This window comes from Tachypleus tridentatus, chromosome 13 (assembly GCF_004210375.1).
Source record: "Tachypleus tridentatus isolate NWPU-2018 chromosome 13, ASM421037v1, whole genome shotgun sequence".
Taxonomy (NCBI): Eukaryota; Metazoa; Arthropoda; class Merostomata; order Xiphosura; family Limulidae; genus Tachypleus; species Tachypleus tridentatus.
Window position 1 is genome coordinate 154,352,777 of NC_134837.1, and position 25,722 is coordinate 154,378,498.

A 25,722-nucleotide genomic window follows, 5' to 3' on the forward strand; every position below is an offset into this window, starting at 1 on the left:
TTATGTATATTTCATCATCCCCAATAAACTGATCATACCCCAGAATGCATTAACTTGGTCGTAATTTCTAAAGACTATCTGACAGGAATCCATTTGTCTTGATGGTTAACATGCTGTTAATGAAACTCCTGGACACCTCCCATAGGAGAGCTAATTTCAAAATTTACTTATCTTTGTTCTCTGGTAATTTTGAAATTTGTAATTTCTTGCATACTTGTGAAAATAATTTCAAAGACTTTTGTAGAACTCCATACATTATCTCACTGGTCTTGCATAATTTTGGTTGTTGTAGCTAGTATGATAGTAGTATTCATGTAACAGTGGACTATGAAGATAAAACATAAAAGCACAAATGAATCTTAGAAACTTCAACAATATTTATGCCAAATCTCATGATGTATTATAATAAATTCAAAATTTATTAATACCTATAATGTAAAATTGTATTTATTTTTCTTTAAACATTCAAAGCCATAATATGTTGAACAAACAAATAAAATCACACCTGCAACTTCTTCGTGGCTTTTATTATATTAATATAATTGACCTATTAATTACGATCATTTAATATACAAATTTCTAATTTTTTGTGATAACCTTTTCATTCACAAGATTTGTGTCTTTCTACATTTTATGAGTTGGTAAGAGGAATAAGTTCCAAAATACCTAAGGAAAAATAGGTCAATAAAGAGAAGCTAAAGTAATAATATCATCATACCATAATGCTGGTTAGAATGTGAGAAAATAATGTTTTTAACTTTGGTTGTAACTACAAATAATACAACTACTTGGTTTTCTTAATATTACTGAAGAGGAAATCATTCCACAACGTATTCAACTTTTTAATCATTTTGAAACTTACCATTTTTAATATTTTAATATTGTTAATTGTTTTCAGCAATGGAATCATCAGTTAAATGTTAAGATCAGAAATGACAACTGTTTTCTGTGGAGTGCATGATGTGAACACTGATGAAAAGAAATTTTCGGTCAGCTAGTAAGTGAAAGAAGATAACATTTGAGACAGAAAACTGAATATGATTACTCCATGATGAAGTCTTGGTATAAGACTGAATGTGTCAATGTAGAATTTAGACATTAACAGTCTGAATAAAAAAAAAACTACATATTAATATTTGAGCTTATATTAAAACTGCTAGTGAATTAGACAGTACATTTATATCTTCTTTAAAAAAAGATAAATCAAGCAAGCATTAAGTAAACATACCACAAACATTAATGTTATTCAAGGCCTCTTTGCCTCCTTTAAAATGTATCATTTGATAAACAATGAAATTTCCTTACAAAATATATAACAGAATACCTCATTGCACATAATTCTCTCAAATAAAACATTTTAACAAATCAATCTCTCAAATTTACCAGATACTATTGGAAAAACTTCTACACATGTTTATAAGTTTTACAAATTATCAGCCTTGACACTATCAATTCTAAAGTCAACTGTTCCTTGCACCTTTAGGTAAATTAAATTATATGAAATAATATCAAAATGGAAGTTGTTGAAAAAAATCATTTCAGAAGAATATAGGTTTGCCGTGTTATTACTTTTTATCTTTATGACTGACCCTAAATACAAAGCAAAACTATAAAGTATTAAATAATATAACTGATTCACATACAGTTCTATTAGGAATGTCTGTATTTATGAGGATGAAAAACATTTCTTAAAATAAAGTTTAACACTTTTTAATTACATAACTTTAAAAAATATGAACTAAAATATTTTTAACTTCTGAAATGAGCAAAAAAAATCATTACCACTTGTTTTCTCCAACATTAAACTTTATCTTTTAAAATCTCATTTTACTGCTAACAAAACTTTAATGTACATTAACAATATTTGTTATACAATATTTCCAAATCCTTTTAGTAGTTTCAAAGTACTCAAAAAGTGTCTTTAATTTTCTAACATACTAAAATACTGGGTACATATCCACATATATATTGTGTGTATATACATATGAACTGATTTAATACAAGAATGTTTCCTATAAAAAATATGCAAGCTTTCTAAACACAAGCTAATAGTACTTTTTAGTTGTTTTCTACTATCATCTATTTTCTACTTTCTATACATGATCTAGATATGAACTGGTAATCTAAGGTATTCACAAAATACCAACAAATACTTGTGATACTATTTCCACAACCTCAAAATAAAAATAATTCTTAATGCACATTAAAGTAACTACATATACTTTTGTTCACTTGGTAAAAACAATATAAGAACTTTTACTTTCCATTCCTAAGCCATCTCATCTTCTGAAACATTTTGGAACATTTTAGTCATGTAATGTTTTAAGTGAAAAAAACTTAGCAAAACAAGTTCACATAAAACATCTACTTTTTCAATACTTAAGAGAATTTATTAGGTATTGGCATACACTATCTGTAAAATATTTGAAATATATATATTAGATGTAATTTTTCACATCATTTTGTAAGTTAGATAAATTTACCACAAACTTTCCAATTTGGACTACCTCTTTCTGTATCAAAATACTAGCTTAAATTTATAAAGCAAACATATAATCACACAAACACAAAACTTTCCTTTTAATATATTATTATATTAAAGTGAAATACTTTTTCATGATACACTGAGAAACAAGTGCCACTTCTTTTCTACATTTTTATTAAACAACAGGAGGTCTTTTAAGATGAAATACTGGATGACAAATTTAAACTTATTAAAAACCACTAACACTTTCAACAGTCACTACTGATAACAGAAAGATAAATTTCTTGGTAATATCTTATTTCATGTTTACCAACCATAAAAGAAAAACAGAAACTTTAATGTAGGTAATCTGCATATTTTGGTACAAGATGTAGGATTCTATCCAAAAGAATAATTTTTAATTTCTTATGATTTTGATGTACATTCCACTCATTCAATACCTTTGACACTCTCCTACCACTTCAAATTTTTTTATATATACAAAACACAAATATCAAAAGTTCTAATGTAGTAGACTGACCAGAAAATGTTAACTAAATTGGTAACTCAAATTTCACATTGAATGCTGCTGTTTTGCTAGTCCAACAATTGTAGAAAGCTTTACAACCTGGGAAAAAAAAAAGAAAAACTTTTTATTCCTAATAGAATTAATAGTTTCTGAAATAATGAGAATTTATATATTATATATGAAAGATAACTATACTAAAATATGAAACTTTAATTCTTTTGATATTTATTTTTACTTCCAAAAACTGTTGTTTAAGGCTATCTTTCACATATTAAAGGCTAGAAAATTAAGAAATAACCTTGTTACATTTACTTTTATACAATATAATATTCAAAGAACTTGTAAATATTGTAACTTCTAAAATGTTTAATTCCTTAATATAAATATTTTGGGGGTGGTGTTGACATGTCTTCCCTAATTTTAGGTGAAACAAAATTTATTAAAAATTGCCTGTTCTATCTCTTGGTTTTTCAGATCTCTCTTTGTTTGTACTCTTACTGTTATTAATTTTGAAAGTTTGTTTGTTTGTTATTAAGCACAAAGCTACACAATGAGCTATTTGGGCTCTGCCTATCATGGATATCAAAACCCAGTTTCTAGTGTTGTAAGTCCACAGACATACCACTGTGCAACTGGAGGGCAATTTTTTAATTTTTGAAAATACATTACATACATATAAATGCAAATACATATGTATGTGAGTTTCTAAAGCTTAAGTTATGAACAAATACAACAGTTCCCTTATATGTTTTATACAAAATGTACCTAAGAAGCTCAATAATCAATATTAAATAAAAAATAACATTCCACAAGGTAAGGAGCAACCTTAAATCTTTAAATCCAACATACTCATGACAAACATTTTTCTAACTATGTGTTTGAATCAGTAAAATCTACTTCAATACATACCATTTTTGCTGCCTCATCTAAATTATCACAGGCTAAAATTTTCAACTTGCTTGCAGCAATAAGGGCTTTAGCATCATCAACTTGGGTTCCTGAATAATTTTCAATAAATCTTATTCATTACTAAAAATCATTTAAGAATCAATGTTTTCATTAATTATCATCTTCACATTGTAGGCCTAACTATATAATACATACAAGAACTAATATAATAATCATATTTTTCCGTATTTTACTTAAAATTGCACTACCATTCTAATAACAATGTTTATAAACAACAATTACAGTTGCTATTATAAAAAAACAAATATCATATTATTTTTAAAATTAAAAATAAAGATTTTCTCACATAGTCAAACACAGTAAGTTAGTTATTATGAACATAACATTAATGAATTCTAAAATAATTCATATTTATATATACTCATTGTACTTGGAAAACAAATGGAACCAAAAAAGGAGATGGGTCACAATTAAAACAAAATAACTCAATAATCAAAGTAACTTTTAAAAACAGATTTCACCTTCAAGAGAAAGATCTAGAAATACAGTTTATGAAAAACATGATAGTCCTTAGACACTGAGTATATTTTATTAGCATATCTCTGTTTAGATGCACCCATACATTTCTTACCTTGTAGTCGACAAACAATAGGAATTTTCAGGTCTAACTTTTCAGCAGCCAAGATGATACCCTCAGCTATTACATCACATCTCATTATTCCACCAAATATGTTTACCAAAATTGCATGAACCTGGAAAATTAATATTTTGTAAAGTAAGTGGATCAATTCATAATTCCAAAACTTTCAAACACAAATTCAACAAGCTTATGACTTTTTTCAGGTTGTTTTTTAAACATAATTTTTGTAAAACTTGGAATATCTACTAATTACTCATGCTGGTTGAAACAAGTTAATTTTAATAGCTGAAACAAAAGGCAAGTTTAGCATCTTTAAGAAAGAAAAGAATTTAAAATAATTGATTGATAAAGTCTTTAAAAAAATTTAAATATTGTGTCATTTGTTTGTAGTTACACACACAGTCATATAGGCTATCTGTGCTGTTCCCACCACAGGTATTGAAACTCAGTTTTTAGTGTTATAAACTTGTAGATATGCCACAAAGGGAACTTGGATATTTTAACAATAATATTTCGAGAGTTGTGATAATAATTACAAAATATACAGTTTCTACTGAAAGTTCAAATACTGACTTTATTAATTAAATTATTTCTGTTTTGTATTACAATGGTAAAGGTTAGAGAAATTGCATAAAATTTAATGTATTTCAGTTTTCTGGCATTCAGAATTACCACTGAAGCAAATGCTTTAACGTGTCCACATTAGCAGCTAATGTTTTGAATATTAAGTTGATATTAAAAGTTTGAAATCAGGATAAATTGATATATGTACTTGGTAATTTCACCTGAATAGACTAAAAACTCAGGTCAAACATCCCTTAGGTTTAGTTGCAGCTATCTTAACTTTGAACTACTGACTAAAGGTATCCACTGCCACAATGACTCCGATTTACATAAACTGGCTATCACTCTTATAATACACCTATGATCAGAAATGTAGAGTATATACAGCAACACCACACTGTGAAAGCTGGAACTTTTTATTTTACAATGCATCATGCTAATTACTAGATAATGCCTACCTACCTAATTAAATACATTTCCCTTTTATTTGTATAAAACTATAGTTGGATCAGTTTGCAAAAACTAAGACTGGTAGGTTAAAATTCCAATATAACTATCCTTAAAATAATTTGTAACTACAGCTGTCTATGTATAGTTAGCTGGGTACCTTCCTGAACTGTCAATAACAAACAGAAACAAAGTCTAAATATAATATAAAACATTAGATTCAGTAATCCCTCACCAATGGTTGCTTCTTCTATTAATAATATGTTTTAAGAACTATGTTTTCTATTTACTTAGATGACATCAATGATAAGTTACACCACAGAGTAAAAGTTTGACTTAAGTCACACTGACTTCTGAAAGAACATAACATACCAGAATTTATCTGACTCACTTGTGTATCTGAAGTGATAAGTTTAAAAGCTTCTGTTACTTGTTCTGCTGTTGCTCCACCACCCACATCCAGAAAATTAGCAGGTGAACCACCATGGAGCTTGATTATATCCATGGTGGCCATAGCTAGACCAGCTCCATTCACTGTAAAAACAACATTCACTTCTTAAAAAGCTTACAAATTGTATTTAACTGAGAAACATCAGTAATATAAGGAAAACAAACAGCATAACTGACACATTTATTGGTTTAGACAAAAGTTAAATCTTTGAGGAAATTTACACACAAACAATACACCTAACTGATATGCTTCAATATAAAGTAAAGTTTTCAATCTAAAGAACATTTATTACATTGTAGCCATTAAACAGACATAAAGAAACAGCAAAAATTTTCATCTTTCAGTCAGTTAAAGCATGTGTTTGGACAACAGCAAGAAAGTTTCATATTTCATTCAGCTACTTAGAATGATAATAGTTTGTATGAGATCTACAATGTAAGCTAAAAAGGACCTTCTTATGCAGGATTAACTCTCTTTCTGAGTTTCATGTTAAGATGAAAAATATTTTTCCTCATTTCAAAAATATCAAATTTACTTTGTGTAATTCCTAAAACCTCTTAAATACACTTCAAACATATGTTTTTCAGTAACACTTTATATTTTTTCAATTATTTTCTCTTCCCTATCTCAGAACAGGATCAGTCAATCGCACCAACCTCACAGAAAGAAAAAATCAAAATAAATCAACATTACTTTTTTCTAGAATGACTTCAAATTGCAACATGAAACTACATTCATTTATCCATGCCGTTATAAGTTGTAAATCACTTGGAGCATGTGCAGCTTATGTTACACTATCAAATTACATTATCCACAAGCTGCTTGCATGCATGTCTCATGAAATACTTTTATTACTACTTTTATATTTATAAAAATATTAGCTTAATTAACCTAAAAAGGTCCCTATTTTTACCTCTTAGTTACTTTTATAATAATAATAAAGAATATGAAAAACAAGAAATAAAGTACTCACCCATACTTATTTTTTTGTCTATTGCCAACTGCACTTAAGCCTTTTTTGTTTTTCAATACTAATGGTAATTATGGACTAAATAATTTTTATTTAATTAAATAATTCACCAAAAAGACAGGGTAATAACATGCAAAAAGCAGAAAATTTTCTCTAACAATTACAATTAATCTGGCTTTCTAACTGGGCAACAAGATTATAAACTCATTCAGGCTAGATGTTATTTTTCCTGTGAGAGCAAAAGTTGAATTGTAAGTCAAGTTGACAGTTATATATTCATAACACAATATGTCATTTGTTTTGTAAACATGACGATGACTGAAGAAGGTTGAAACGTTGTTCGCTCCTCTACGTAAATGATTTTCTCAACCCAAATGAGCTGTTTTTACATATTATATATGTCATTTGATAGATGAAAACCTTGACTTTTTATTGGTTATAGGTAATATATAATTAACTGTAAGAGAGAACTATTGACAAACCCTGAAATAGAGGTGACTGGTGGGCATGTCAGGAGAAATAAGATTTTCTATGTGATAGCTCTGTAACCAAATGAAATTAAAGGCTTTAAAGATAATGGTTCATTTGAGCAATAACAGTTTTACAGTGAACAATTTACAGGAAAGTCAGACAAGGAAACATTTGCGATTTTTTAAAATATTGCCTTATAAAATTAAGAACTTAAAACTTGTATATTATTGAGATATGGATTACTAGCTACAGTTTTATGCTATACTAACTGGTGTAACATAAACAAAAGTTTGTTTAAAAATTTTTTTAATGTAAGCCACTAAAACTTTGTAACATACACAGTGAATGATTCTCAGGAAGACAGAGTTAACAACCCAAATTAAAGAAACTCGTTACATTTAGTAACTTTACAAATGCTAGGTCTGTTTATTTTGCTTGTGCAACATTTTGAAATGCAACAAATGCACACTCTTCTGAACATTATCAATAAAAACAAAAAATGTTGAATTTGCAAATATAACAAGCAATATTTTTAGTAATATTTGATTTGACTTTATAAGCTCCTGAGAAACCACATCATACATTTCCCTACAAAGTGAAATTACTTAGTCAACAAATTGCAAGCTACAAACCTAAGCAGCCTATGTCTCCATCAAGAGCAATGTAGTTCAAATTGTGGTCAGAAGCTTCTTTTTCTCGTGGATCCTCTTGAGACCAGTCCCTCTTCTGGAATAATTCTCTCTGTCTGAAGAAGGCATTGTCATCAAACCTGCACTTGGCATCAAGGCAATATACTGCATGATACAAACATTTTAATATTAGATTTCAAATATTTTATCATCAGGTTTATCTGCTACGTGGATGTTGTATGTTTTTAATTTACAGAAAGGTAAAGCACATTTAATTATCAACACAACTGAAAAGTAAATTAGCACAAAACAGACCTCACATTAAAGTCATAATTTTCCTAAACTGAAAATGTACTTTCAAAAGGTACATACCTCCATTAGCTATTCCCATTCAGTGCTGCTCTCTATATGCAAACCTTTTCTTTATGCATGCCACAACTCTTCCATTCCCCCCCCAACTGGAATTGCATAATTCCTACATGTCTCTCATGCATTACATCCTCACTAGTAGGAGCATGACATGTTCATGTAACACACAACTTCCTTTACATTCCTCTACCCAAATATAATTTCAAAGATTAGCAAAACATGTCAGCACTGGAAAAAATTGGGGTTGAGGTTAAGGATGGGAATTAGGAAAAATAGGAGGAAATAAGAGATGCTAAAGTATTTTGGAGAAAGAAACAATCCAGATAAAGGAGAAGAAAATGAAGGGTGATAAAGGGTATATGAAATATCAATGGCAAACAAATCTGTCCTATGACATCCACAAGTAAAGAATGAAATACTTTTTGTGGGAAAGATGAAACATGGAACATAAGGAGAATAAGGGAGCATAGGACCACACTAATATCCCAATCTTGAAGAGCAGGACGGTTGGGAGGGTGACATATCTGGAAGGAACACATGAGCATGGTAAAAAGAGGGTAAGTAAAAACCCTACAATACTTGGAAAAACATAAGGTCACCTGATATCCAGAAAGTGAGGAGACCAAAGATCCATGAACAAAGAGTCAGGTGATAAATTCTGCCACATAAGTCACAGTAGGCTTGTCAGTGGGAAAACTCTTGGTAGTAGACCAACTGTGTAATACTTTTAATTTCCATTGATATACCTCCAAAAAAGATAGAACTAGCTAACAAGGAAGTGATACATTATATAGAACTGGATAATGTTGTCAAGGACCAAACAAAACCCAGGTGTGAAAACAGAGAATGTGAAGGTTGGGATGTAGGACCTGGAATTGAGATTGAAGAAAGCAGGAAGAAAGTAAAAGAGGGTCAAGAAGAGAGAGTAACAGTCATTGTAACTTTAGAAACCACAACTGGGCTGTACAATAGGGAGTAATCAGGAGGACTCAACAAAGAGTGAAGTGAACAAGATAAATACCCAATGAAGTAGCTGGATGGGGAAGTACACAAAAGAATACTTATGCCACCAGTCCTGGCTGAAGGCATCTACTGCCACAGTCTTTGAATGAGGTACAGGGAACCAAACGATATGTTACTTGGTGATGAGGCCCATAGCAGAAGCATACATGTGGGGAGGACATCACTGATGGCAAAGACAACTGAAAACAAGGGGATCTAATGCCCAGATAGGATGCAAGAGACAATCCATGACCAGACTGAAAGCACCCAGCATAACATGCAAAAAGGCAAATATGATGTGCTCAGGCCCAGTATATCTAATGTTTGAAAACACAGATTTGTGGACCAGGTACAAACTTGGTGGTTGATATGTGCCATCACCACAAAATTGTTTGAATGAGCCATCACCAGACAATGTCAGGTGAGAAGAAGACATATGTCTAGAAGTTCAAGAACACTGATATGAAAAGAGCTTTCATCTGTAGTTCCACAACCCAAAGCTTCCTGGTGATTAACCCATGCCCCATTCCTGAAGTGATATGTCCATTAAAAGGAAGAAGGGGTACACCACCAACATATGGGCTTTCTCTAACCACAAATGCAAAATGTCTCACAGGAAAGGAGCAAGGGAAATAGGGATGAAAAGAGGATCCATCCATTTATGAAGCATTACTGAAGAGATATCATATGGGTATAAAGGAGAAGAATCAGTGATGTCATAGAAGGCCACATCCTCAAAAGCCAAGAGGGCATGGTGAACCAAAGGCTTCATTGAACAAAGTAATAAAGGAGAAGGCAATATCAAACTTATATTTGTGTAAAAAAAAGACCCCAAACTGAACAAAATATTAAGTGGGCCTGAAGAAAGACTTCTCCAAATAATCAACCAGCTCACCAGAGAAAGTAGCTTCCAAGTATGATAGGCTGATTCCTGTTTGGAATGAGCTAGAAAAAGTTAGTAATCCATGTAATAATGCAATTGCAGTCCCATAGCATAGAGATGACTGTAAAAGCCCAGACTATTTGACAAAACACCTAAGGTGCTAAGGCAAGTCAGCAAAAGAGGGCCCAAAATTGGTAAACCACCCACAGAAGGATAAACCAAATGTAAGTACAAGACTGAGGTGATATTGGTATATGTATAGGTAAGCACTGAAGACATAGTTTTGTCTTCAACAGTCATGGAGAAAATGCCCATATTAAGGTGAGTAAAGACTCGATAAGAAAAAATGCTGGTCACTTGTGGCCAAAGTGATAATGTTAATTTTGGAATTCAATGGGAGAAAAGGTTCACCAGAGTTTAATGTAGAAATAAAGCAACCAGAATTAACTGATAAATATTACTATAGGAGCTGGCTTGAATGAAAGTAAATTAAATAAAAAATAACCATTTTGTGAGGAAATCAAACATGAAGCATTAAGAACACAAAAGAGATGTCTGAACTAAAACAATGCCAAACAAGAAGATATAGTTCAATAGAGGGGTATAAAGAGAGTCAAATGCATCATATCAGCATGACATGCTCCTATTGGTGAGGATGTGATGCACAAATATTTGAATGGGTTTGGTTTGTTTTGAATTTTGTGCAAAGCTACACGAGGGCTACCTGCACTAGCCGTCCCTAATTTAGCAGTGTATGGCTGGAGAAAAGGCAGCTAGTCATCACCACCCACTGCCAACTCTTTTATCAATGAATTGTGGGATTGACCATCACATTATAACTCCCCCACAGATGAAAGGGCAAGCATGTTTGGTGTGATGGGGATATTTACATGGGAAATACATTAGAATCTTGCAAATTCCAGTAAAGAATAGTGAAAAGCTTGTATGTTTTTTTGTGTTTTTTCTCATAGCAAAGCCACATCAGACTATCTGCTGAGCCCACCGAGAGGAATCGAACCCCTGATTTTAGCATTGTAAATCCGAAGACATACCGCTGTACTAGCGGGGGGTGAAAAGCTTGTGGCATATGCAAAGAAAGGTTTGGATACAGAGTGCAGCACTGAACTGGAATAGCTAATCTTGTGCAAAGGGGTAATCACTATATTAAAATTTCAGTATTCACTCTAATTTTATTACCTCTTTCTGCAAATAAAGCAGTATCACTAATACTCCTTTTTATTTTTTTATTATTTTTTTTCCAAAATAAAAATAAGTAAAGAACTCATAAAATTTTGCAAACTTACTAAAAGTACTTAGTTTTGGCTTTAAAATTCATATAAATTGCATTTCTGTAATTTTTAGGTTATAAAATGTTCATAGTTTTGTCATCAGACAAATATTGAAATATTGCCGTTTGTATGAGAAATTCAGTTTTTTTTTGTTCTTTTACTGTTGATCAGGAAGTTGCATTTTTTTAGAAACCTGTTAATCTCAAGTTGGTTGATATTCATTATTTACATGCTTTTATTTTGCTCACTGCAAGAGTTATTACTTCCAGCTTTGACTTACAAAAAAATATGGTAAAAAATGACAAATTTCATCATTGTTCTAGACTCTTATTTTTCAAAATGCTGTCAGGCGAGATAACGTAATTTTGCCTAACAATATTCTTGACTGATATCAATTTATATGTAATGAATATAGTCTATTTCAAATAAATAGTTAATTATTTTACTTATATATTTAATAAATAAGAAATTGATTCTTTAGGATATTTTGCCATCACTTACTGTACTTACTAATTCTAACAAAGTTTATGTGACAGCTTTTTATTGAAGAAAAGTTGTAATTTAAAAAAAAAATCATTTTGAGAAATCTAAAGAATATCTAGAGAAACTACAAAAAATTCCTTACCTATGCTTTGTTTATAAGCATTCTAAGCTTTTCACAATTACAATTCTTTGTTCCAAAACTATTCAATCCAATCACATTTAAACATTGGCTAAAGTTGTTTTCAAAACTGAGCTTACTTAGTTACTGTTGATAACTGATGCTGCAACATCATAAAAGTATGAAAACAAAAAACTTGTAATTAACCACCAAAGGAAAAAAAATCACATAAGAAGCAAAAGTATCGATAATTATATTCCCAAAGGATGATAATTCCTTAGTAAATATAAACTTGTACTTTTGGGAATGCAAATAATTCTAAAAGCACACCTCATAAATGTATTGTTTACAGGAGAGACTCTTTAGCTCTGTAGGAAAGTTTTACGAATTACACAAGTGTTACAAAATGAAAAAATACCAATCTCAGAAAATTTTGGAGTTAAATCTTTTTTAAGTAGTTAGACTTATTTTTACTTCAGGTTTAAAATTTGAAATGCAAGTATACACATAGTTCATGAAATGTTCTCACCAGTTATAACAGGATTAAACAATGATCAGGTGGCTGATAATCTTGTTCATGAATCAGAAATCCAATACAAATCAATTTTTACTTAACTTGAAAGTATAAATGCTGTTTGAAATGCCTTTTTAAGCTAAATTTTAAACATTCCTGGGCAACTTTTATAATTATTTTATCATGGCATTACAGTATAATAATACAGAAAAACCTTTTCTCTCATACAATTTTAGGCCTGGCATGGCCAAGCGCGTAAGGCATGCGACTCGTAATCCGAGGGTCGCGGGTTCACGCCCACGTCACGCTAAACATGCTCGCCCTTTCAGCCGTGGGGGTGTATAATGTGACGGTCAATCCCACTATTTGTTGGTAAAAGAGTAGCCCAAGAGTTGGTGGTGAGTGGTGATGACTAGCTGCCTTCCCTCTAGTCTTACACTGCTAAATTAGGGACGGCTAGCACAGATAGCCCTCAAGTAGCTTTGTGCGAAATTCCAAAACAAACAAACTCATACAATTTTATACAATACGAGAAAGCCAAAAACATTTAAATCTACTTCCAAGCTATCACATTTATCTTGCAATGATTGTCCTTTAGAATGTTTTACTGACAAATATGTATTTCTTTGGTTAGTCTATTTCAGATATATACATACAAGTAAAATGAAAAGCTAATCATGATTATTTAAAAAATCATGTTCATGAAGCAGATATTCAACAATTACACACTCATTTTGTACAATTTAAATGTTTGGTACTATAGAATATATATAAATATACATTTTAGTCAGAATACTGAGTTGGTAAGGAAATATTAAAAATAGCTAAGAAAACTTATTATAACGTGGCAAACTTAATAAAGTATTTAAAATTAGTTCTTAAGCAACATTTGTGAGTGTGGCCAGAAGAGGATATCTTCTATAATTTGGTACACTAAAACAATGACTCTACTTTAAAACACATCCAAATATTACAAATTGATGCTTCAATGTATATTAATAATGATGCATTTATAGTTTACTGTAAACTGACTTATGATACCTAATAGTTCAAGTTAGTTTATTACATAAAATTGGTTTTACTGTATCTAATTAATTATCTGTTCTGATCTACTTATTTTTTATCATAATTTCTTAGTACAAAATAATTTATCTGAACATTTTTAATGCAAATAACATCTACATCAATCAGTCTTAGATACCAGTAAAATTATTCATAATTTAAACTTTAATACAACCAGAGTAATTCAATAATATCTCACTTTTGGGAGGAGCAACAGAAAATTAATTTGTCTTTTTTACTATTTTGTAGTGTAAACTAAGAAAATCCAGTCATTTTTTAAATTTTAAATTGGAAAATAAAGGTTTTTTTGTAATTTATTTACTTTTTATATCAGCTACCATTTAAAGGTTTTACAGATATACTTCACTCCATTTACATGTATTTTCCTGCTACTACATATTATGTTTATCATAAATTATTTACCATTTACATATAGTTTTAAAACAAAAAATAAAAATTTTATAACTCTTGTCACTGAAGGTAATTTCAATAGTTGCTCAACACTTTCAGCAAAAGAAATGTATAGGTATAAAATACTTTTACTTATTAATAAAATATTTTTACTTATACAACACATCCTTGGAGTTCAACATATTGCTCAATTAAATGCTGTTCTAAAGATACCTTTCCCTGAAGCTTCTTCAATTAATGGGTTGATTTCTATCATAACTCCATCATAAGTGATAAATACATCATACAGTTTCGCCATCATTTCTGCTGCCTACGAATACATTAAAACAAGATAAAATTATGTCTTACATTCGATCGTAGAAACGAAAAACATGTTTTTTTCTAAGACAAATGAGTGAACTTTTTATAAATACAAAGAAGAAAATCCCACAATTATGTTGGCTATAACAAAACTAAATAATTCTGTGCTTACTAATAACATGGTAAACAATAAATATTAAATTTATTTTGATTGTCAGAAATATATACTGTTTCATTCCATTCTTTAGATCAGGCAGGTGTAAATATCTAAGTAATAAAATATTAGTTCTCATCATTGTAATTAACCTCTTCTATTCAGTTTACTAAAGCTTATAGGCACAACTTTCTCTTTATCTTACTGGATATTTATACTTTAATGAAGAAATAGACATGCTTTCACCCTTGTCAGTTTGTGTTATGTTCTTTCAGTAGTTGTTGGTGTTTCATGTACTAATCACTATTTGATGTTGAGGTTATTGTGGAAAATCAAGAATGATCATGTGATAAAAGCAAACATAAGGCTAAAGAGGTTTAATCTCGGGAGTTCCTTTTGTATATTGTGAGCAGACAATGAGTATGGTTTGTGCAGATCCCCAATTTTAAATAAACCAGGCTAATGGTCACTAATATTTCCATGAGGTTAGCTAAGAAACATTAAAACTGTACTTGGTGAACTAATGAAGCAAGTACAAGAACTAACAAATGAAAGCAAGAACAACTGTAATAATATGTCAACAATACTATATATCTACTACATCCAGTGCCAACAAGGCCTTTTGCCCAATATAAGGACTCATCAGGCAGGCTGAGATAGAAGGATGTAATAAATGTTCAAAATGTTACTTATACCATATGTTACTTGAAAAATTTCAACATGTTAGAAGACGTCATGGAAGCCTGTAAGACCTGGTGGAGAACTTAGGATTTTTTGCAAAACAATATATGTTGAAATAAATTTTTAAGAGAAAGGAGTTTTTTTATATTTCCACTAAAACACTAACTTTAGTAATTCCATAAAAAAAATAAACTAAAAAGAAACTAACATTTCCAATCCAAACCTGATATTTCCACATTTGAAAACAAAAGCAAAAACACATTTCTTTTTTCATAGGTTGCTTTACCTTTGGAAAATATTAATACTCTCCTTGTCTATGACTTAAAATAAGTTACTGGTTTTCTGACAGTAAATAACAAAAGAACATGCAATACTACTTCACATCAACACTATTTATCTATGTTTTACAGTTATAATAAACTATTACCAAGCAAAGTTACAGGCTAAATGTTACATAGTTTTACACACTTATACATAACAAACAAAAGAAAAACTTGCCCTCAATTTACTACTGTAAATTAAATTTTTCAACTGTTAGAAATTGCAAATAAGACTCACTTCCTCAACATTTTTGTGATGAAACCCAAGTCTTTCTGCAACTCTCACACACTGCTGTTTCTGTAAACCTTGAACTATGTCAACTGGTTCTTTAATTATGGCTTCAGGGTTCTCTTTAGCTACTTCTTCAATGTTAACTCCTCCTTGGGAGCTTGCCACTATTACTGGACCCTTAGAAACAAATTCATATTGTTGCTAGAAAATATTTACTTGTTGCTTCCGTTTAACTAATATTTCAATCAATTACAAGTATGTTTTATTTATCAAGCACTAAAAAAACTCTCCTTTAGTATTTCAAACCCACAAAAACAAGTATTAGATTGCTTGTTGTCAAACACAAAGCTACATAATGGGGTATATATGCAGTACTCTTGAGTACTGAGACACAATTTACAGTGTTATACATCCTTAAACTTACCACTAAGCCAACATGGTAGCACAAAAATTAATAATCTACCATTCTATTCACACAGTTATGAAAACTTATTTTTAAAAAACTGTACAATTCTTATACATCAAAACACTTGAAAGTTTCAGGGGAGAAGGAATTTCTTTAAAGCATGGCTTACACTATAAGCTCTTTCCATGGTAATAGCAAAATAATACTCCCTTCTTGCATACAAGCGTTCAGAGATCATAACTTCATGACACACGTGTCCTTTGTCACCAGTCTGTTTAGTGCGTAACTGATGCCCCAACATGCGTGAAGCTACATTTTTTACTTCTTCTGGCCTAATTCAATGAAATAATTATTAACATTAACTTGTCAAAAAAATAAAATTTTCTTATTGTTCTTATTAGTTCAGAAAGAATTACTTTTGAATTTTACAAATAACAGATAAAATGAATTAAAAACATTTCAGATATTTCTATCATTCCATATTTCAAAAGTATCATAACATTGTTTCCCAATAAGAATAATAGTGAAATACTATGTATACAAGTATTTGAAAAACCATTATACACTGCTGGCTAAAATCTTAAGGCCAATTAATATAAAGAAAAATTTGCTTTTTGCATTGTTAGACTCAACCACTTATTTGAGTAGAGCTTCGAAAAATGAAAATAAGAAAAGGGAAAATAAAAAAAAAAACTTTAGCATTTAATAGGGAAAATGTGAACACTATGAAATTAGCCTAAATACTAGCTTGTCAAAAGTTTAAGACCATACTGAAATGAAGCATTAATCGGTAAACACATAACAAAATTTAGTCATTTGTGTTCAAGCATTAGCATTGTCAACATCACAGAATGCAGCTCAAGAACAATAAGAAGGCATCTACGAGAGAAAGGTTTTAAAAACTGTAAACATCTTCAAAGACCATGCCTCCTTCCACACTGCGAAACAGCTCATTTAAACTTTGCTGCGAAGCACCAAACATGGGATGTAGAAAATTGGAAAAAGGTTTTGTTTTCTGATGAGAAAAATTTAACCTGGATGGTCCAGATGGCTTCCAACGTTACTGGCACGATAAGCTTAGTTAAACTTTGCTGAGAAGCACCCAAACATGGAACGTAGAAAAGTGGAAGCACTTTCATGTTCAAAATGAAAATCATCTTGCATGTGAACAATTAAGAGTGAGTGCAAAAGCAAAATTAACAGTTTTATTTTTCTGAAACTACATACTTTTTAGAAAGATTCTTGTCAAATAACAAATGAGTTCATCCACTAATTTTATTTTTGAAATGAAATGTAAAGATAGCAATGTTAAGCCCCTGCATTGTAAGGAACCAGTATTTATAGAATTAATAAATTAATATTTCAAAGTAAAAAAATAAAGAAAATTGCATATTTGTTTCCAGACAAACAAAAATATTAATTGTCTGCTTCTCTTCAGTGTATATACAGTATTTCAGAAACAGAGAGATATAGAAATAATTTTTATAGTGATAATACTTCATTATTTTGTGATAAGGAACAGCCATAATAAATACTTATTGGTAATAAATTATTTCTAATTAAGAGGATCAGAAAGAAACCCAAAATTTCTATTACATACTACCAATATGGTTTTAATAAAAATGTAACAAGTCTAATATTCTGTATACAAAATATCTGAAACAAATAAAATCACAAAACTTACGAAAAAACTAGATGAACTCCTCCTTTCAAACCACTATCAAATATCCCTTTTCCCCGTCCACCAGCAAGTACTTGTGCCTTGATAACATAATCTGTGCAAGCTACCAAAATATTTCACATAGTACTGTATTATACTTTTATAGAAATTAATAAACTATAATGCAATTATAAAATTAAATCATGAATACAAACAGTCTTTCTTACACGTAAATCTTGTATGTTTTTACATGCATGTTAGATTGACTTAAAAATGTTAATAGCTGTAAATACTAAATTTGCATTTAGTCTCTATATGTATACTGTTAAGGACTGTGAGGATTAAATTATGAGTAGGTCACTAGAGATATTATGCTAGGCTTTGATTAGTATGTAATGATGAACATATTGGCTGGTTGAACTTGTAGGACCAGTTCCATGGGAGAAGAGAGCTTTCTGGAGTGGCTGGTTTACATTCAAATAGAGCAGGGTCTAACTGGTTTATAAAGACTATTAATTCAGTTGTAATGGAAGTTTAAAACTATGACTAAATAGTGGTGAGGGTCAGGATAAACTAAATGCAAAAACTTAGATGCAGACAAAAGTTTAGCATAAAAAATGAGTACAGAAATAATTCTAAAAATAGTCTCAATTGTCACTATTATAATGTTTGAAGTATAAGAAATAAAACAGATAACTTTAAAACACTGGAGGGAATAGAGGATTTTGATATAATGGGAATAACTGATACATGATTAAATATAGATGATTTTGATGAAAGTTATTTGAAAAACAGTATTATATGATACTTCATACTGATAGAAGACACGAGAAAAAATCCTTATCTGCTTTACTCATGAAGTCCATGAGATATATACAGATACACCACCAGAAAAACATCCGGTAGTCTTATAGAAACACCAGACTTCTACAGTAAACATTAGAAAGAAGTAAAGAAAGAAGTAAGTGTTGATATAAAACAATTCAACATACACAACCAGGCAATACCTGCCACCAGCTGGACACAGGAACACAAAGGAAAACAACTATTTCTGAAATGCTTAGGTGAAACCAAAATATCAATTTACCAAAGTTAAAGGCAAACAGAGGGGATCTGACTGAGGTGTTCAGGATAGCAAAAAGAATTAACAATGTTGATGCATACCTTTTTTTCATACTTAGCAATGAAAATAAAAGAACTACGGAACAAAAGTATAAATTTCCTCAATTTAGGTGTCATCTTTAGCCAAGACAGTTTTAGTTTTTGAACCGAGTGGATGGCCATTGAAATGGTTTACCTTTGGGTGTTATAGAGGCAGTAAATCAGTGAGTTTCAAATTTCTGTTAACTGTTTCTTTGATTTAAAGGACAGGACAATCAAAACAGATTAATAGGGTCTTTATTTTCTCTAAACATTATTCTTTCTGTTGTCTTATACATATATTTTGGTTTTACCACTTAGAAATAACATTATAATTAAATATGCTCATCATTTAATCACACTTCCCACATAAGAACTTACAAGAGAGAAAAATCAATGAATGTCACACTCACAGTAATACAACTACATACAATATTTAAAAAATTAGCAAACCTAGTTCTGTAGCAACATCCTCTGCTTTCTCAGGAGTGTCAGCTACTCCAAACTTAGGAACTTTAACTCCATTGTCTCGTAAAATACTCATGCTAATGTGCTCATGTAGATTGAGGTTGCGTTGCTGCTGAAATGTTCCACATACTGCAGTTGTATTCTTGAGCTAAATTTCAAAGCAATAAAAAGTTATATAAAAGTGTAATAAATAATGCATAGTTATCACACAACTGCATTCTTTTGTAAAAGCATAAACTATTACAACTTTGTGCTAAATTTCTGTTATGTTTAATTATGTAAAGAAACCTATAGATTGAAAAATTCAATAAAACATACAAATACAAAACTATAATCAAACCACTTTTGAAAGGTAGACTTTACTTCACCTAGAGTGAACTTGAAAGGAGAAGAAAAAATTAAGGTCAGGTTTTGGTGATCAGATATCGATTGTTGTCAGTGCATTAAATGCCTAAACAAACACCTATGTGAACTCTTTATAAAATATATTTCTTTGTTGGTAGAGTATTCTTAATGGAACTATAAAGTGCTATCCACTTGACTGATATTTTCCCTAATAGAAACTGAATCAAATAAATGTCTTGAAGAGGCTATCAAAATTTTAGTCTTCTGTGCTAGGTTTACTGAGTATTAGGTTGATGCAGAATTCTTTTATCTTTCTCTTATTCAGGTCTGACTCGTATCCTATTATCTTACTATTATTCCAATTTATTATAAATCTTATTTTTACAGACATGATGGGCTATTTCACACAGATCAGTGTTGTCAAGTTTTGTACATCTCTCTCCAAATTCTAACTTTCATTGACCTTTTTTTGTTTTGTTTATTGGAACCCACATTTATGTGATGCTTTTTCTCTCCTTGGATCTTTAGATGTTTGTGATACTCTAACTGCAATCATGTTTTATTGACTTCTGAATACTGTTTGCTTATCTTCTGGCATATGGTTGTTTATCTTTATCTTCCTTTCTGATTATTGTTGATGTTTATCATCATTTTCTTCTTCATCAAGTGTTCTGGTTGGCTATCTGGATTGTAGTGAAGTGTTTTACTTCCTCCTCATCATTTTCAGCATTACAAATTTTGTTCATTTTGTAAACTAGACAGTTTGTGATGCCTATCTTTACACTGTAAGAGTAGTTTTATTTTAAAGTCAAAGTACTTACTTCTACCTACAGTTTTCTGTAAACTGTAATCATCAGATCAAAGAATTAAACTTTTCTATTTCCATAAATTCTTGAAACTACAATGTTCTCAGTTTGCCCCTCTCCATTAGCAGATCTTTTAAAGTTAATTGGATTAGGACTTGGTGAGTCTCTTAGAGCTAAACGGCCCCTGTGCATTGCACAGCCTACACACCCCAGATGGTTACCACTGTTTGTGTTATTTTTAAAATCTATGTAAAGTGGGCTGAACAATACTCTTAACCCTACTAAAATGAGTAAACATGTTTCATTTTCCTTCTCAACACAAACATAAACTTTTCCCAAAAAAAGCATGAGTTGTTAGTCTGTTTTCTGATTCTCCAGAAGATGTCAGTTATAACACTTTTTCCAATAAAGAATTGAGCTGAAACTTTGTTAGGGTGCTGTTACCAGATTTTAGTTTAGAAACTAGCCAATATGATACATACGCTGTTTAGAGAAAAAAGTCAAGAAAAGATTGAAAAAATTATAAGCCAATTAAGTCTAACTTCCATTGTTGGTAAACTAAATTGGAATGCAATTGTCAGAATCACTTTTATGAGAAAACATTGCAGTCAACAATAGATTATTTAGTCCCTGTACATTAATCCCTCAGAAAAACAGAAAGTTAAATCCACATCTTATTATTATGGAAATCAACTGTTGTCTTTTTAAACTCTCGTAAGGTTCCAACCTCCACTGCAGCTAATGTCAACTCATTCAACTACTCATTTATCCTGTTAGAAGAAGAATTTCTTAGATGAAGCCTAGCCTGCCCTTTCTAAATCTTATATCTGTGTTTTTTATAGGAAGGATTGAGAAAAAACATTTTCAGTACAGCTTTAGACAAAAAAATTTCTTATCTAACTAATTTGCTGAAAAATTTTAAGATATCTTGTTTATTTGGATGTTGTTTACAGTTATCTAGACACACCAGTAATATAAATTTCAATAACAACCTCACAGAGCTGTTTCAGAGCCCTTCTAAGTTCTTTTTCTCATAATAAAATGTCCAGTGATCTTAATCTGTTCACTTATGACAACCTTTCCATCCCAGCTACAATCCTAGCATCCCTCCTTTACACCACAACAATTAAAGGTCCTTTTTAGGTTATAAGTCCAAGACTAAACACAATATTCTAAACTGGTTGAATGAGAGAGAAAATAATCTTTTAAATAATGTCCAATCAAAGCAGACCCTTATTACAAGTGCAGTGCTTCAGAGTTCAGTTCTTGTGCCTTAGTTTTACTAATTTACATGAATGATATTAGTGTGGACATATTCAGTAGTTTAGTAAAAGTTACTGATAATATTAAATTCTTGGATATTTCTAGTTGTAATGATGATGCTGAGTGACTACAGAATGACTTAAATCAGTTGGTAAGTTGGACACATGTCTGGCAAATGACCTTTAATTATATTTAGAGCAAAGCAGTGTATATTGGTTATCATAATTTGAATTACAGATTTGATATGCACATGAACCCACTTAATAGAATGACTCAAGAAAAGGAACTTTGTTTAGGTAGATTTGTCACTCAAGTCACCAAGGTAGTGCTCTATTGAGAGAAGTAAAGCTAATAGAAAATTATTACAAGTCAAAAAAGATAATTATCCTTCCAAATCACGAGTTAGAACTTATTTGAAAACTATGTATAATTTTTGTCTCCTTATCTTAAAAAAACAAATAGAAAATGAATTATTAGAAATGGTTCAGAGAACAGTTATGAGTATAATTCCAAGGATGAAAGCTTTATCTAATAGTGTTTTTGAGCAAGAAAATACAAACAGATCTTACTGAATTTTATAAGATTATCATGTACTCTGACGACAACAGAACAAAAATACATCCACTTAAGATTAGTAAAACAGACAAACTAATCTTAAATTAAAAAGTTTTAATTTACTATTGGGATGATTTTCTTATGAAATGATTTGCTATTAGAAGTAGTAGCGGCCAGTATTATTGTGTCAGAAAGTTAAGATGAGCATTTTCTCAAAAAATAAAGGTTGGGATTGAATTTTTACTTTCACTCAAGGGCAAGTGTGAAACGGCAGCTTTGAAAGAACATACGGAGCCATGTTGTTTCCATTTACATTCCATTAGTAAAGTTTTCACAAGAATTTCATCTTTTAGATATATTCATTGAAAGATGGTTAGTTTACTGCTTTAACATCATCAACATTAATAGCCTTGTAAGCTACATTCATTTTAAGGAGGTATAAAAATACTGGTGTATTTGCAAGCCACTAACTACTTTGTTTACTTGACCCTTAAACAGCAGCCATCATTAATTACTGCTGCTACCTACAACATTCCCACCATTTAAAGGTTAATACAGAAATCTATGTCAATATAACTGATCTAAGATAATCATTAATCAAACTGTGAACTTTTTTTTTTGTAAAACAAAGGACCACTATAGTATCAACTAATAACAGAAACATTCTAAATAGTTCTAGTTCAAAATAATTCTATTTGTCACCAGAGTAAATTTCTCACCTCTGCAATTATTGAATCTCCCTTTAAAACAAATTAACTTTTGATGTTCCATTCTTATTCATAAATACAGACTTTTGCAAAAATTTGGTGTTACTAAGATGCATACTTAGTGAAAAATTATAAGACTTGAATGCAGTAATCAAATAAAATCAACCACCAAAATTTCTCTAATACTTTTAAATATTTAAGAAGTTTTTGAACAATGTTTCAATTGTGGGCAATTGCTCTACATTTCTCTTTACATAAATTGAATTATCAGTTTTTATTTCATGTCTTGCATTTTCTAATCATTTTTTAAAAATTGTTAGTATATTGTATTTGACTGAAAAATTTGTTTGTCAATAGTTTTATTGAAATATAACCATTTCTTTCTAATGACATGCCAATTTTATGCAACAAGGTGCAATTTTTTTGTATAAATGTTTAACTTCTCATCTTGAAATATACCATCAATAATTGCCAAATTAACACCTAATTATATTCTCACTTTGATACAAACTTTCAAGATCTCTTGAAAAAAATAGTAATAAAAATAAATAAAAAGATAGACTATGTAAAAAATATTTGGGTGAAATATTGTCTGTATCCCCTACTTTTAATTTACTAATTTCTACTTTTAGTACTACAAGCTTCCATAACATTTTATGATGTCCATATTTGTCATCACGAGCTAATCTAGTTCGTAGCATAAAACTATTATCATACTCTTCGCCCATATCATCACACAATCTCGATTACGTAGTTTGTTGGTGTACAATTAGAATACGATTCTTTATATACAAAAACGGCTCGTTTGGGTTGAGAAAATATTTTACATACGTTGTTCGCTCTTCTATGTAAAATATTTTCTCAACCCAAACGAGCCGTTTTTGCATATAAATTTCTAAACAAGTGGGTTTCTCGACATCACTGATTAGAATACGATTCTGTTGTTCCAAAAGTGAGATGGATTATCAACCTTTAATCAAAAACTGTAGCTTTATAGCTTTACACGATGCTAAGAGACGACGCCTAGTTGTAAAATTAAAAATTAGTTAATCCTAACTAGCAAACTGCAGTGTAGAGCTAGGACTTAGAACTTGTAGTAATAAGAGTGCAGACTCTATATTACAGTATATGATAATAATATTATTTTCATATGATTATGAGACAAGTTCGGTTGTTGTAGTTAGCATTATGACTTATTGGTTTATTTAAATTATTTCACTTACACATACCTATCGTCGTATCGTTGATCTCATAATTATCTCGAAACTCAAATATTTTAAATACATAAAAATAGCCTACCAAAGAACCATTTCTGAAGACTATTTTTCTGCACAGCTCAACGTCCTACTTAGCAAAGACGCCATTTTCTTTAAGCCTCCAAACTGAAGCTGGGATCTACGCTAAAATATGATTTCCGTTTCCGGAAAGCAGCATGTTGGTATTTTGGCACTACGCACCCTGGTCTATGCGAGTAGCTACACGTTGTGGTTATCAGAAGATTCATGGAAAGTTGTATGCTAATCCACTATCTAGAGCGCATTTATCATTTTGAGACTCATACTATTTCTCAAATAATAATAATAAAAACGGTATTGGAATCGCACCATCTAAAAGAGGGCTTTCTCGGTGGAATCATAGTCTTACATATATATTCCTAGTTTTATAAATTACATCATTAGGTGTATATATTACTATAATCCAAATGTGAAATTCTCGAGATATATACAAAAGATTTACCATTTACTCACTCGCTTAAATTCTGCAAGCCTGGCCAAGCGATTAAGGCACTCGACTCCTAGTCCAAGGGGCGCGAGTTCGAATTCCTGTCACACCAAAAATGCTCGCCCTTTCAGGTGTGGGGTCATTATAATGTATCAATCAATACCACTATTCGTTGGTAAAAGAGTAGCCCAAGAACTGGCTGTGGATGGTGAAGAGCAGGTATTTTCTCTCTAGTCTAGCACTGCTAAAGGGGCAGTAGATCTCATGTAATTTTGCACGAAATTCAAAAATAAACAAACATTAAGTTGTAAGTCCCACAGATAAAGAGAAAACTGACAGGAAACGATTTTCAGAGAATAAAATATACACAAACGCTTAATATAAACAGGCTGGGCTTATTTGTTTAGCACAAAACAGCAAAAGCACAGTTTCTATCTCAATACTACAAAACGTACTGATTTAACGTTCAATATATTTCAGCACTTAACCACATAAGTCTGGTTTACGTTCAGTTTTACTGTAGCAGGAGAAAAGATACTCAGATGACGAGAAAGCTGAAAGAAAATTTTTTGCAGAAAATAAAACGTACACAGACCAATGAAATAGACAAATTGGGCCTAACTGTTTAGCACAAAACAACAAAAACACAGTCGTTATTGTTATGTCATAAAACGTGCTGATTTTAACACTCAATGTATTTCATCACTTAAGCATTTAAGTCTGTCTTACTTTCAAGTTAACTGAGCAGGAATAAAGAA

At 30.8% G+C, this 25,722-nt stretch overlaps 1 protein-coding gene across 1 annotated transcript; it reads right to left on the reverse strand.

Moving 5' to 3' along the window:
* Nucleotides 1-510: 510 nt before the first annotated feature.
* On the reverse strand, nt 511-24,682 carry LOC143240786 (succinate--CoA ligase [ADP-forming] subunit beta, mitochondrial-like). The gene is given in 12 exon segments (XM_076483842.1): nt 511-3,056; nt 3,059-3,092; nt 3,903-3,991; nt 4,534-4,654; nt 5,945-6,087; nt 8,078-8,239; nt 14,419-14,515; nt 15,899-16,069; nt 16,468-16,630; nt 17,983-18,082; nt 19,552-19,714; nt 24,542-24,682. Coding segments are annotated over 11 exon segments (1,209 nt in total). The 5' UTR covers nt 19,643-19,714; nt 24,542-24,682; the 3' UTR covers nt 511-3,018.
* Nucleotides 24,683-25,722: the final 1,040 nt, after the last annotated feature.